The following is a 15,774-nucleotide window of genomic DNA, read 5'->3' on the forward strand; positions in this document are numbered from 1 at the left end:
TTCTTCGCCTCCGACCTTGATCGAAGGAGATTTTCATAGTGAGCTTTTTTTTACCTTGAATTAACAACCCCTAGGTTGTAATCAAGTAACTTTTAGAGTCCTTATTTTTATCTTATTTATTTAATTTAATTAAATTGTGTGTCCTTGTTATAATAAAAAGCAAGAGAATTGTTCTAACTAATTTGGCAAGCTATTCATCCCCCTCTAGTCAACCTATGACGAACCAACATTTTTAGTGAGCTTTCTACTATTTTAGATTAACAATCATGCAGGTTATATCCAAGTAATTTCTGGCCACTTATTTCTTTTATGTTTTTTCTATTTAATTAATTTATGTGTCGTTGCTAAGAAAGAAGCAAGAGAAATTGTAATTTTAAATTCCAAGTCGTCTATTCACCCCCTCTAGTCGGTTCATTTGATTCAACAATATACATATGATGTATATGTGTTAATGTGTTAACAATCCGATGTGTAGGACCGTAATACGCTAGAGGAGGGTGAATAGTATTTTTTTGAAAATCGAGAGTGAATTACGCAGCGGAAGAAGAAAGAAAATCATACGCTAACACAAGTAGTTTTACTTGGTTCGGAACCTTCAACGACTCCTACTCCAAGGCCCGTACTCGTCGAATGCTTTCGTTGGGCAATCACTATCAATTCATAAAAGTATTACAAAAGTTGAGTACAGGAATTGAAAATAACAAAGTTATCGACAAACAGAAAGGAAAAATAAAGTCTTTCGTTCCTTGAACTTTGGAGCAGCCTTTTGGTGTTGTCGGAGCCTTTTCGGATGAGCACTTGAATATGAAAGATGTAATAGTCGATGTCTGAAGCTGCTGGTCGAAGGCCCTTATATAGGCCCATTCCTGGCACTTGGAACCCCTCCGAGCGCCACGTCAGTCAACATGGCTCGGTTAGTCGACGTGCTCCAACTCAGCTCCTGGATGAGTTTTCATATTCGGGCCTTGGACCGACTCCGAGCGCCTAGACTGCCCGAGTGCCCATGGCACCTACCCGGGCGAGTTGGTTTGGGCGCCCGGACCAACTCTGGGTGCCCGGACTCCTCTACTTTTAGCTTTCTTCCTTGCAAAAAATAAAAAAAAAAAAAAGTTAGTCCTGGGCAGCAAAAATAAGTATATCCTGCAAAATAAAGTTAGCCCAATTCAGTAAAATACTAGTAATTAGATCATGTTTCCTCAAAACCAGGATCTAGTCAAAATCTTAACTTAGATTTCCCAAATGGACCTAAGTTGGACCGACGCCTACAATTCCCTCAACCGGAAATGCGTCCTCACTGGATCTCTCCTACAGTTGCTTACCTCCACTTATCAACTACAGTCGCTTAACTTGCCTTTGACCCACCAGGTCTTCCTGCCAGTAGTTGTCAAGTCCGCAGACCCAATTGGACTTCAGCTGGTTGTTAGGTCCCGCAGACCCAACCAGACTTCCAGTCAGATATCGGGTCCTGCGTACCTATCTGGACTTTCCACCAACTATCAAGTCCTGCGGATCTAGCTGGATTTCAGTCTGGTTTCATGTCCTTCAAACCCATCAACTCCTACACACTTGGTAAAGTCATTAGACCACAAAATACTCTAACTTTAATCCCCTTATCATTCATCAAAATATAAGTTAGACCATTAGTGCAAATTGCACCAACACGATATTTATGTGAATATCAATTAGTTGATATCATAATGTGATAGTTATGTATATACATGATACATAATTGATATATTTGATACCTACCATTATAACTAAGAATGACTTGTTGGAACTCACTCCAAGGTCGTTCTTATCTATGGTGGATATCAATCCATTTGAAAAAAAAATTACAATTTCCCAAATTCAAAGTAAGGGCTCTTGAATTTAATAAATGAACAAAATTTCTTAAATGTATGTAAATGATTTAATCTCTCTCATATTTACTGGATTGTGCATTTCTAGGTTAATAGATTACGCATAATGTCTTTAAATTTACGCTCGATTTTGGACATAAACAAGCTAACTAGGATAAACTTCCTAAACTAGTATCAAAATTTGAGAATTGTTCTAAGTCTGAAAAGTTTGCCTATGTCCTCGAAGATCTTCTTCTCGAACCTCTTGGAAACAATGCTAATGATGGCCAAAAGTTGGTCCATCAGAAGCACTTGGCTGACTTAAAACTAGCCAATTACATCATGTTAGCCTCGATGTAACCTGAACTGTAGAAACAAAATGAGCATATATATGCTTATATGACTGTTTATCACCTTTGTGAGTTATTTGATGAGCAAGTGAGATCCGAAAGGTTCGACATCTCTAGGATCCTCTTTCGCTCACGGATGCAAGAGGGTTCACCTGCGATACATTATGTACTAAAGATGAACAAGTACATTGAGCAATTGAGATCACTTGATTTTGTCATGATTATGAATTAAGTATTAACTTAATTCTACATAATTTGTCTGATAGTTATTTATATTTTGTGATGAATTATAAAATGAATCGTATTGAATCCATAATTCCAGAGCTGATCAACATGTTCAAGATTATGAAGTCATCTGTTAAGAAAGAATAGAAGACAGTGATGTTAATTATGAAGTCATCTGTTAAGAAAGAATAGAAGACAGTGATGTTAATTGACTCTTCAAGCCAAGGTTCTAAGAGAAAATAAAACATCAAGCCAAAGGGATGAAGAAGGCTAAGATAGTAGAACTGGCTTCAAATGACTCATGTCACCACTGTGGTAAGCTGGGACACTAGCGAAGAAACTACAAGATCTATCTTGTGCCCTTAAGAAGAAATTGGCATCTGATACCCCATCTGCTTCAAGTATCTTCGTTATTGAATGTCATAATATTTCTTCTAACACCTGGATATTGGATACTAGTGTGACTCATATATATATAATGGCATACAAAGGCTGAGGAATAGTAGAAAATTGGTCAAGGGAGAATTAAATTTGCGAGTTGACAACGGGGCAAATGCTGCCGATGTAGCCGTCAAACCTTATTGTTCAATCTTCCTAATGAACTAGTTTTGAAATTGGATGACTATTATTTTACTCCTACATTGATAAAGAACATTGTTTCTATTTCTTGCTTAAATAGAAAATATTTCCATTTAACTTTTAATAATAATTGTTGTTACATAACTTTGAATGACGTTCTTTATGGAACTAGAATATTGTGAAATGATATCTACGTGTTAGATATATCCAATGAGGTATTCAATATTGAAACGAGCAACAAGCATGCTCAAAATGATGATCAGTTAACCTTCTACTCGTAACATTATCAACTTGGCCATATAAGCAAGAGACACATGTCCAAACTACAAAAGGTTAGCATTTTGGGATCATTTGAATTATATTCATTTGATACATATGAATCATGCTTAAAAAGTAAGATGACTAAGTTGCATTTTTTCTAAAAAAAAATGTAGTAGGAGAGCTACTCGACTTTCAAATAATTCAAAAATGAAATAGAGAAATAACTTTACAAAAGTATTAAGATACTTCGATCCGATCGAGATGGTGAATACTTAAGTCAAGAGTTTCTACATTATCTAAGGGATAATAGAATATTGTCTCAATGAACTTTGCCTTATACGCCACAACACAATGATGTATCTGAAAGGCGAAATCGAACCTTATTAGACATGGTTACTAACAAGGTTCGGTTAATGATGAATCATGCGAATCTTTCAAAATATTTTTGGGGTTACGCACTTGAGATAACTATTTACTTACTAAATAAAGTCTTGACCAAGATCGTCTCAACTACTCCATTTGAGAAATGGACTGGTAAAAAACCTTACCTATATTACTTGGAGATATAAGGTTGTCCAGCTTATGTGAAGAGGACATTATTAGATAAGTTGGAAGCTAAGTTTGATAAGTGTTTATTTATTTGTTACCTTAAGGAAACAAGGGGTTATCAATTTTATCATCCCTTAGAACAAAAAGTGTTTATTTCAAGGCATGTTATATTTCTAGAGAAAGAGTTTCTCTTGTAGGTAAATAATGGGAGTAAGGTTGAATTTGAGGAAGTTCAAGAGATTCTGATTGATACAGAAGAGACACCTAGTCAAGAACCACAACTAATTACTCATGATGAGAGCTATCGGTTGAACCTATGGAGACACAATGTCTTCATAGATCTAATAGGACATGCAATATTCCTGAGAGATATAGATTTATCGTAAGTGAATCGAATGATGTGTTACTCATTGAGAATGAAGAATCTACTGATTATGAAGAAGTTATGAAAAATTTAGAAAGGGACAAGTGGTTAACCGTTATGAAGTCTGAAATTCAAGTTTGGAACTTGATAGACCCACCTGAAGGCATCACGGTGCAAGTGGATTTTCAAGAAAAAAAATTGATATGAATGGTAATGTGATCATCTATAAAGCAAGATTAGTGGCAAATAACTATCATCAAAGACCAGACGTTGATTATGATAAAACATTCTCACTAGTACTTAAGTACTTAAATCTATTCAAATATTCCTAACCATAACATCTTATTATGATTATAAGATATGACAGATGTATGTAAAAACGACATTCTTCAATAGAAATCTGTTTGAGAATGTGTATATGATACAATCTGAGAGTTTCACATATGTTAATAAAAATGAAGTATGCAAGTTTTAACGATCTATTTATGGATTGAAGAAAGCATCCAAGAGTTGAAATATCCATTTTGATGAGGCAATTGAAGAGTTTGATTTCTCATAAAATCCTAATGAACCTTGTGTGTACAAGAAGATTAGTGAGAGTGTGGTCGGATTCCTAGTGTTATATGTTGGCGACATATTGCTTTTAAGAAACTATGTGCATGTTCTACAGTCGATTAAAGTTTGGTTATCCAAAAAGTTTTCCATGAAAGACATAGGAGAGTAACATATATTTTCAGGATTAAGATATATAGAGATAGATCGAAACGGTTGCTTAGTCTTTTGCAATCTACATATATAGATAAGGTGCTAAAGCGGTTTAGCATGCTTGAATCCAAGAAATATTTTATACTCATAAGACATGAGATTCACCTTTCGAAGTATATGTGCCCAAACATAGAAGACGAGAGGATTTGCACGAGTACGATACCCTATGCTTCAATGATTGAATCTATCATGTACGTTATGATATATACGAGGCCCGATGTATTGTATGCTTTGAGTGTCACGAGTAGATACCAGTTAGATCCAACAATGGATTATTAGATGGATATCAAGGCAATCTTTAAATACTTGAGAAGGATTGAGCATATGTTCTTGGTATATGGAGATGGTGATATGGTTACATGTGAGTATACTGATGCTAGCTTCCAAATAGATAATGACAATTCCAAGTCTCAGTCTGGATACATATTCACATTGAATGGTAGCATAATAAGTTGGAAGAGTTCTAAATTAAACACCATTGATGATCCTACCACAGAGGCAGAATATATTGCAGCTTCTAAAGCAACAAAGAAAGAGGTTTGAAACAAGAAGTTCATCTATGAACTTGGAGTGGTTCCGACCATTGTTGAAATATTACTAGTTTACTACGACAACAATAGAGCAATCGCCCAGGCGAAGGAACCCAGGTCTTACCAACGATCCAAACACGTACTTCAGCATTATCATTTGACCAGAGAGATCATCAATAAGAAAGAAATACAAATCGAGAAGATTCCCATCGAAAGGAACCTAGCCGATCCTTTGATAAAACCTCTACCTCAAAATAAGTTTGAGAGACATATAAAGGATTGTGGTATTGGATACCATAACGATTGACATTAGCTCACGTGAGAGTATGTTATATTTGAGTAATGTTTTAAGGCAATCGCTTTATGGTATATACTATTTATTGAATAAATAGAGAATCACTATTTGAGTGTACATTCTTTATGTATATGATTGGATCGTCAACTTATTTACTGAATGTATGTAATATGATTCATAGCATGAGAGAACTTATAATTGGAGATGAATTAATGAATGTAATTATGAATTTATTAAAATAATCATTAGTCGATGAATTAATGAGTTCAAATATGAACGATTCTATGAGATTAGTATATGTTACTCCTTGATTTACCCAAACAGCTATTCCTTATAAGCTAGAGATATTTGGATGTTGAGAGTTAAATGTGGATGCTAATTAAGGGTAATTAGTTCATTGGAGTGACTCGCCATAAGACTTCATATGGTTCTATATATATATATATGAATATGTTAATGAAGATCTCATTACAGCTTAAGTGCGAGTTTCCTTCGACTTGAGGTATTCAAGTCACCTTGGTAGACTTATACTTTAACATCTTAAGCAAGAATCTCCTTGTAAGTGTGGACCCTAGTTGATTGGGTATAAGTCAAAGTACCCGAAAGTGTTTGGATAACCCGCAAAGGATTTACGCTCCTTGTAAAAGGAGATAAATACCATGCGGATGCTTGTCAGGATTGTTACTCGAAGTCTTTAGCCAAAGCATCACATGTCAAAAGTATGATATTCTTGGACACATGTCTGAGTAATTTAAATCCATAGGATAAGAAAGTATGACTTGGGCTAGATGTGATGTAGTCAGACTAGTGCGAATTGGCACATAGATCATATCCTGAACCAAGTAGGTATAAGACAGTGAAAGGAACAAGACGCGACTCATTATAGTTGTTAAAGAGTTCAGAAAGTGATTCAGAGATCAACCATTGATTTTCCTATCAATTAGGGGTCATGATATATTACTAGCTGTCACTCATAATCTATTCGTAATTAATAGTTAATTATGAATGAACAACATAACTGGAAATCTATTGAGTCACACATACTATAAGTTTATCCGAAAGACTAAAATGAGTTTGAGAATTGAATTCACAGATCGAGAGAAATTGAGTCTGATTGGACGAGATGAAAGACAAATATAGAAAATATTTTATCGAAATGAAAGTGCGAATGGACCACTTCTTTTTAAGGCGAAATTGATTCTCTTTAGTTTAATTATAAACTAAATTAGTCTAATTTTAATTGAAAGGAGGTTTATTTATTGAATCAAATGGTTTAGTTTTGAACCAACTTGGTTTGGTCATGAACCAAACTTAACGCAAATGAGTTTGAGTTTTGGGCTAATGGATATGAGTTGAACCAAATGGTTTGATTTTGAACCAACTTGGTTTGGTCATGAACCAAACTTAAGGCAAATGAGTTTGGGTTTTAGGCTAATGGATATGAGTTTGGATTTGATCTAAACCCAATAGGAGGTACATATATAAGATATGGATGGATAAGAAATTAATGACTTGGATTAAAACTAAGAGTTAGGTTTTTAATTGCTCGGGATCTCCTCTCCCTCCCTCTTGCACCACCGACCTCAAGAACCCATCAACGCTGCCCATTGGACACCGACCAGCCTCCCTCCTCCGGCGAGCTGGCCACTGTCGGCTAGCAACTTCAGATGCTATTGGACAATCGTTGCCCATGCATCACATCCAGTCATGCGCCACAGTGAGGCTCAACCACACGACAACAAGCACGAAGGAGTGTCCTCCTCCCGCAGCCCTTGGCCGTGGGAGTTGCTCGCGCGCCACCGCCGCTGCACAAAGCAGTCGTTGTTTGCTCCTGTCATTGACTGCCCTCCTTCCGGTCGTCAAGTGTTGACCACCAGAGTCCCGACCACATCACCGATAGTAGTGAAGTACACCCTAAACAATAGCTCTGAGGTTGTCGTTCACCTTGCTTCGTGCCATCGGGTTGCGAACTTCGCCGGGCATCGAAGTGAGTGAGTAACCTCCGTGTTTAGTATCGTCGGGTTGCAAACCCTGCCAGATACCAGACCGTTGGTGAGATCCTCTTTCGGATCACCTCGGGTTGCAAACCCTGCCAGATACCAGACCGTTGGTGAGATCCTCTTTCGGATCACCTCATCTCTAATCGTTGGCTAGTACCAAAACAGAAACGCGACTCATGGCTTTAGAAGTCGTCTTGACGAAAGTTTGGCATAGATACTGATAGAGGTAAGATTTGACAACGTCACTTGGTTGATGTTATTCCCACTCCTCGTCATCCGTCAGGTATAACTAAAATAAAAGTTATTTTTTTAAAATTTTATTATGCAATTATGTCTTGCTTGTATGCTTGTGATACATATATTGTAATAATTAGCGTAATTAATATTTATTTTCTGCTGAGTATATTTGTGAAATATATTTTAATACACATCCGTGTCAGGCTCCTTAACAATAGACTGGACTACTTTGAGATTGATGACCGGAGGTGCACGTTTTTGAGATGGTGGAGAAGGCTCTCATTTGTTTCTCAGGTGTCAATCGGTTAGTGAGCTGGAGGCTACACATGGATCAGGAAATGTTCACATGTCGAAGGATGCTTAATGTTTTCAAATAGCACATTCCTAGGGCCAACAACTTGGTAGAGAGGTTCGGCACTTATCTCGGCACTTATCATGTCATCCATGATTCATTATATATAAAGGACAAGGAACCGAAGTATGTTTGAGGGTATTAATTTTGATGCCGAGTTGGTATGTAGGAAGACACAAGTACATGTATACCGGTCCTTGAATATTGACTCAGATCTCAACTATCCTTTGCTAACATTGTACATTTTGCACTATCATATATATGCGTTCACACTTCATCACAAATAGTAGATGCACTTAAATTTTTTACAGACGTTAGAGGTCTTGGGGCTTCAAGAAAAGCATTGTGGTTTGTTGAACTATATTACTGGTTCATATCATAAGTTGACCATCTATAACTAAAATGGCAAATCATGTTATGTACATTTTAATTCTTTTCAAACTCCTATCTCTTCTCCATGTCTTCCTGTAGAATAAATTTATTTTAACTATTAAAATAGAAGCAGTCAAATGCCACACTCACAGGTCATTCTTTGGGCATTTTTTTTATCCGTTCAAAATGAGGCAAAAACAAACTTTCCTTCCCTTCCTCGTCAATGCATGCATCACTCGAATCTCCTGCAGTAGCACAACGAGGCCGTTCACAGCCAAAGGCGGTGTCGCTGGTGGCCGCTGTTCGTGAGGCGGCCACAAGCAGCCTTGCTTGAGACCACAAGGTCCGAGAGGCAGTCACTCACATTGGCAAACTCATTGAAGACTGTCGTTCTCTCTGTTTTTCCCTCCTTGAATTTCTTTTCTTCAATTCACACTTCAAAGTAAAGAGAGCATCAGTCATGATACCTGCATATTCCTACAGATTTAGATTTATTCCACCTGTTAGAAATGTTGACTAGATTTGTATAATTTGTTATAATTCATGACCTAGTTTATATAATTAATAACAAATGAATTAGGGTTCAATTAATTTATTTGTTATGAATTATATAATAATTTAATTAATTACTATTTATCGAAATCAAATTGTTTTAGTCAGACATCATATTGTGTTAGAGATTGGAAAATTCGGACACGTCTCAAGATTTTATAACGAGAATCCACTCCAAACCTTTTGTCAAACTTCTGTATCTTCCTTCATCCTAAACATACGAAAATCAGAAAGTCCAGTATATTTAATCTCATAACAAAATGAGGCACGAGTGCAACCTCTCGATAATCGCTGATTTTAATCTGACCAGAATACAAGAGAAAATTGACAAATTGATAAAGCAAGATTTCGAAAAGCAAGGTACTATGCATTTACAGATGCATGTATACAAATTCCCGAGCACCTACCCAAATATGACACTTCATTAGACATAAGAGGATGTGCATAGGCTTCTACCGAAACATGTCCTACTCTCAGCATAATACCAAAAGGTATAACCTTCTTCTTAGGGAAACTTATTTCTCTTATCTGAGTAACCTATTCGGTACTTATATCAGTGAAGCCAATAAGTTATAGCGAATAAGTAGAACAAAAAGCAACACTAATTTAACAATTAAATGCTTTTGCAAAGACATGCACAAATGTAGACTTGCTTCAATATGTCTATCCATTTAACACAAAATATCCCTGCCGTCTATCAGTCCCATTGGCGGTTTCCTAATTAGTAAAGACATGGAAACTTCCATCTCGTTATAACTCGGAAAATTGATGTTTCTCTATTATTTTGACATATAAAGTACACCTGCAACTTCCATAGTCCAGCAAAAAACATGAATAGAAAGCAGGGAAATGAGTTGCATGCTTACCACACATAAATAGCAAGGCCTGGATGTAGGTTTAGTATGCTCACGAAATGATTAGATCACATTCATTAGCAGTGTAGTTATCCACATCTAACTAAACTATCCAAAGATGGAATTTTTCAGGTTTTACTATGCTTGTCTACATAAGCCTGAAAAGTGCAAAAAAAAAAAAACAAAGAATGAGCATTAAATCTTAAAAGATTGGAGTAAATGGTTATAAATGCCAAGATAGAAAGTGGACCTCCACTAGTTTCAGAAGTTTTGACTTGGAGGAGAATAGATATTGGTCTATTGCCTCTGGTCCATTAGGGACTTGATGCGGTTGCAACACTCCCAAGACTTTATCAGCTGCCTTTTTAACGATCAACTTATGAGTATCCTTGTTCAAGCGGCCCTCCTTCCATGACGGCTTTAGCAACTCTTTCAAAAATTCCACCAAAGCAGAATGGAATATCTTCATTGCCTTTGATTCCATGGAATATTTTACCTTATCTACTCTCAAATTATTCCTGCGTTCTGACTCATTAACAGGTGCAGGATTAGTTAAATCTGGGATTTGCCCTTTCTCTTCCTCCTTTGTAGTAAAACCAGGTGACATAGTGTAGCTAGAATATTCATGCACTTCTTTTCTTATAACAAGGATCCCTTCACTAGCTGAAGTAAAAGAATTCACAGATTTGCTGGCATCATATCCAGGTCTAAGATCTCCGGCTATAAAAGCACCAATTGTATGTTGGCTGTCCGTACTTACAAGAGTACCTTTTGGAGAAGTAGAAGTTAAAACTCGTTTTGGATGGTCAATGCTATCGACAAATGGATCATATTGGCTTTCACAAAAAGGTTTAAAAAAAGGTGCAAGGGAAAATGAGGGTCGAAAAGGTACAGACGTTTCCCAAGCATTTTCTTGAAGTTTTTGTTCCACAGAAATATTTACTGGCGGAGATCCTTGACTTAATCTTGTGCCCACTTGAGCGAATGAATGAAGTGATTCAATTGCAGGTGATTCCCGAAGTGAATGAGTAGAGTAGTCAAATTTTGATTTGATGGAGCTACTTAAGCCAGAAGTGTGTGAACCATGAAGTGTGAAATGGCTTGGCTGATATTGTCTAGCAAGGTCATCTGGCTTTTTCCCAATAGAATAGATGTCACAGCTATCATTGTGTGCATTAAGAAGCATAGAGGATCCACCCACAGAACAAATAGATTCTGAAGTCAATGGATTCTTTATCAAAGAAGATGCATCATATCTATGCTCTCCGCTGGGCATTTCCTTGTACATCATTCGTTCACTTGAAAAATGACGAGATGAAATTTCAACACTTGATGAGTATCTATCTTCACTAAAATCGGTATAAGGTACATCTGTTACTGCACAGTTTTGTTGGAACTTTGGCTGCCTTGTTCCATCCACTTGAAAATGTTCATCATTCTTAGATGCCTGAGAATTGGTGTCCTTGAATTGAGAAAATCCATGTGTTTCCCCACCATATGTCTGAACAAGGGCTCGATGCAAAAGAAAATCTGATTTTGTTAAATTTCCCACATTTGGCATGCCTATCAAATCAATGAAACCTCATTTTCAACCATAACATAATATAGTAAACCAATAAGTATTCCTTCAAGTAATCTCTATGCAAAAAAAAAAAAAAAACAACAACAACAACAACAGCAAATGTTCATACTTCATACCTTTGCAATCAATGGCATCTTTAGTAGTCCTATCTTCCTGTGTCCCCTGATTGGCATAGTCAACCACCTCTTTCTTGTGAAGAAATTTACAAGAGCTTCCCTTGATGCACCAACCTCTAGCAAAAAAGTTACATATAATTGCAGGATTTTTACTCTCATGCTGAATACAGGGAGAGGAGCTCCTTGGTCTTCTTTGTGAAGTAGGCTGGCTGAAATGGATGCTGATTATATTTTCTAAAACAAGGATAGGATAAAAGGGAGAAGTAAAGATAAGAGTGCAATCCTACTGTTACGTGAGTCCTAATTTCTGCAAGGAGTTGGCTACTAAAGGTGACATCCAACATAACATCTAATTACCAATGCATTAAGTCCTTCAGGAAACAGATTGTTTGAATTCTAATTTATCTCAAAGGAGTTGACTATTATAACTAGAATTAACTAACGTACATCCAACTGTGGTGTATTAATCCTAGGAGGCTTATCATTTCATTTTTGGAATGGATATATGATGTTTTTTTTGCCATACAACTATCTTTTAATTCACTAAAATTGATTTGTCGAGTAAGATAGAGACCAACGAATAGCATCTTCAAACTATAATCACAACTAACTTGAATATCTGAGTGAAAATTGATTTTGGAGATTGTTCAAATTGACTACTAGGTTTTGTCGAAAACCTTACCTGAGATCATTATTGTTTTCAGAAGTCTGTTTGATATGTAACTTAGATGGAGAATGATTGACAAGGTTGCCACCCTTAAGATACTCAGCTTGAGAATTGGCTGAATTGACAAAAGAATTCGCGGGATTGGAAGATGGTTCCTTGAGACAGCCTTCATGTTTTGTGCTTGTATCTACATGAAAGGGACAATCACAAAGACGGTCAAACATCATCAGGGAAATGGAAGAGGAAGCCAACTCCAAGATTAAAAATTTCCAAGGTAAACTACAATTGAGCCCATGTGGGATGCAATTATAGATAGAGCATTGACTTATCCACGAAAGTTGTATCGAAGGTGACTAGGAAACAAAAAAACAAAATCGGCATAAAAGGTTTGCTTGAGAAAAAAAAGACCACGAATTAAGGGTGCTTACTGTGGTTTTACAGTGTATATAGGTTGGCGTTGGATGTAGTTTCATTTTTTGTTGGGAAAAATTAAAATTAATTGAACTGCTAAAAAACTGATTAGATAGTTGTTAAGAACTTAAAACATTATTAATTATCATTAGATATTGTTCACAACCATCACTTAACTAATAATATATCATAAATGTGAGTGAAGTATCTATCACATAGAAACATGCCATGCAATAAAAACCCATTCGTACTTTATGAACATGTTTAAATAATATTTTCTAGGAAGAAAGTCATCTAATAAGTCATCATAAACATCCTAAATGATCATTTGATTCTTCATAGATATCATCTGCACCCTTCCTGTGAGTCTGTGTTCTAGTTAATTAATATTTCTTTGCTAAGCTAGGGAAGAAATAAACTAATTTAGTCTAACAACACTAGTTGTTAATACATTGTAAGGCATGGGTGTCATGCATATTGTGAATCATAGCTTGTTGATTAATGCAACACATCCTGAGTTTCTATATGACGGTGTAAATCTATTACAAATATATTCAATTCTAGAATTGCTCTTAGGACTCAAAAAATTTTCAATTGATTATTAGTGCTTATAAAGGAGAGGCTTCGCGCAACAGTAAAATTATTGATTTGTGACCTAAAGGTTGTGGGTTCAAACCCTGGAAAAAATCTCTTGAAAAAAACAGGATAAGACTACGTACAATAGATCCTTCCCTAGGATCCCGCATGACAGGAACTTCATGCACCGGGCTGCCCTTTTTATTATTAGTGCTTATAAAAGTTGCCCTTAGATTGCACTTTCTCACAAAATGAAAAATCTTTTATATGTTTTTCCTCTCATGAAACACTGGATTGGAACTAATTTGTGTTGCAATTTGATAATCACAATATAACTTCATTAGTTCAACATGATTGATACCCAACTTTCTCATTAGCTATTTAAGCCAAAGAAATCCACATGTTGCACGATTCATTGCAACTGCCATTGTACTTGATTTTGCCACTACATATGTATATTTTTTTTCCTTTTGCACTGAGGTATTAAATTTCCTTCCAAAGGAACTAGTTTCCAATGCAACACTATTATTTTATCTATTATAGCTCATCTCAAACTTGGATTAGATAGAGCAAATTATATAGACTGGGAATCTTAATCGAAGCCAAAGAAAAAACATAAATAGTGATAGGAAGCATAAGAGAGGTAATGTGAAGGTGTGAGGAGGTGCACTTACGAGAACCATTCCTTGCACGAATAAGAAGGTTAAGTTTGGATGTACAATATAATATTGCAAGACAACGTAAAAGGATCAGATTGTGTATGTTGTAGGTTTGTAAAGGCTTAGTTTACCATAGTGTGATGATGTGAAACCAACAAAATAAGTAACATCACGAGAAAAGACAATAGAAAAAAATGAAAATCATGAAGGAAGAAACAGACTCAACCTCGGTTTGGAATTGATAATTCGACGGTTCGAAAAATCTCGACCCTTTACCTTAATCTTCAAAGGTAGTTACAATTCACCGTTTGAAACCGCCAATTACAATTCGGTTCACAATTTAAGGAGGTTTAAGAATATTATTTATATATTAATTTTAAAAAAAAATTAAAAAATAAAAAGACTTAAATTTATTTAAATTTCCTACATATCCACTTAGGGCACAGGACAATGAAAGCTCACGTAATTTACTTACCTTTTTACCCTTATTACCTTAAGAAGTGGCGTCATTTAGGATTTATTTCCGATTCCTGTAGTAATAATTCCTTCGGGCTTCAACATAAAAAACATTCTAAAAATTATATTTTTTTTGTAGTAACTCTCGTCTAATAATAAAGTAATACCTAGGCTTCTAAAGAGTCGGAGATAAACTAAATGTATGTTCTACAACAATAGTTTGCCACTAGAGAAGATAAAATCTTCTTTGTTATGATAGAGAGAGTGGAATAACTTTAGATATTCTACTATCATTATCGTAAAATATTGAAATCCGACTCGCTGTATATTTCATTGAAATAAAAATAAGTCGAAAAATAACTCTCAAGTTTCAAACTGGAACTTGAGGATACTCATAGACATTTTTCTCATAGTAAAAGCTATGCCTTTGTGAATTTTAAATTATTAATACTACTAATATTCTATGTTTCAACCACATTACCTTTTTATCCATATTTTAAATTATAATCTTTGTAAATAACATATAAGTTATTTCTAGTATTTTATACAATAAAAGTCAAATAGGAGAAGAAATTTTTTTAAATGGAATTAAAGCATAATAATACAAAACTAACATCTTATGCAAAACATCTATTTTAGGATAAGACAAATGCAATTAAATAAATATCATGTATATAATAAAAATAATTCTCTTATTTTGCCTTCATTGCTAACTCTCTAGGAGATAAAAATTCATTCATGATATACTTATTTAAAATTACATTTATGCTACAAAAATTCATTATAACTAAATGAGAAGTGGGAATTAAATAATTTTACAATTTTTCACAAATACTACTTCATATATTCTGTTGGTGTGAATATATATATATATATCATTTTACACAAAAAAAATGAATAAAATAATCCTCTATATTGAAATGAATTATGTTAAATTCTAACGTGTTGGTGGATCACATAGAATTTAGGTCTCATTTCATTATACTAGGATGTAATCATAAATAAAAAAATACAATTTAAATTGATCTAATTTGATTTTTATTTTAATTTTTAAGCTATCTTAGACGTATAAATTTAAAGCAAGACATACACATCGAATATAAAAATATAAACCACTAATAGCAAGTTAACATATAATTTTAAGTTCTTCAATACTAGTAGTATCATAACTAGCATTATCAAAT

The 15,774-nt window shown here is 35.1% G+C and overlaps 1 protein-coding gene across 4 annotated transcripts in view; it reads right to left on the bottom strand.

Annotated features, from left to right (window-relative positions):
* Positions 1–772: 772 nt before the first annotated feature.
* The window catches only part of LOC122023781 (protein FRIGIDA-ESSENTIAL 1-like), a 35,964-nt gene continuing 20,962 nt past the window's right edge, over positions 773–15,774 (bottom strand). Inside the window, exons 2-6 of one of the 4 annotated variants that reach the window (XR_006123232.1) lie at positions 12,504–12,675; positions 11,822–12,030; positions 10,374–11,686; positions 10,136–10,281; positions 773–1,083 (exon numbers count right to left, since the gene is read on the bottom strand). Coding sequence is in view for 1 of the 4 variants with exons in the window: in XM_042582103.1 (XP_042438037.1) it covers positions 10,252–10,281; positions 10,374–11,686; positions 11,822–12,030; positions 12,504–12,675 (1,724 nt within the window). In the remaining 3 variants the exon portion in view is untranslated. Of the gene's footprint in view, positions 1,084–8,694; positions 10,282–10,373; positions 11,687–11,821; positions 12,031–12,503; positions 12,676–15,774 lie in introns of those variants that run through there. The other 3 variants (XR_006123233.1, XR_006123231.1, XM_042582103.1) reach the window with 3 other exon arrangements.

This window comes from Zingiber officinale, chromosome 9B (assembly GCF_018446385.1).
Source record: "Zingiber officinale cultivar Zhangliang chromosome 9B, Zo_v1.1, whole genome shotgun sequence".
In the NCBI taxonomy this organism is placed as follows: Eukaryota; Viridiplantae; Streptophyta; class Magnoliopsida; order Zingiberales; family Zingiberaceae; genus Zingiber; species Zingiber officinale.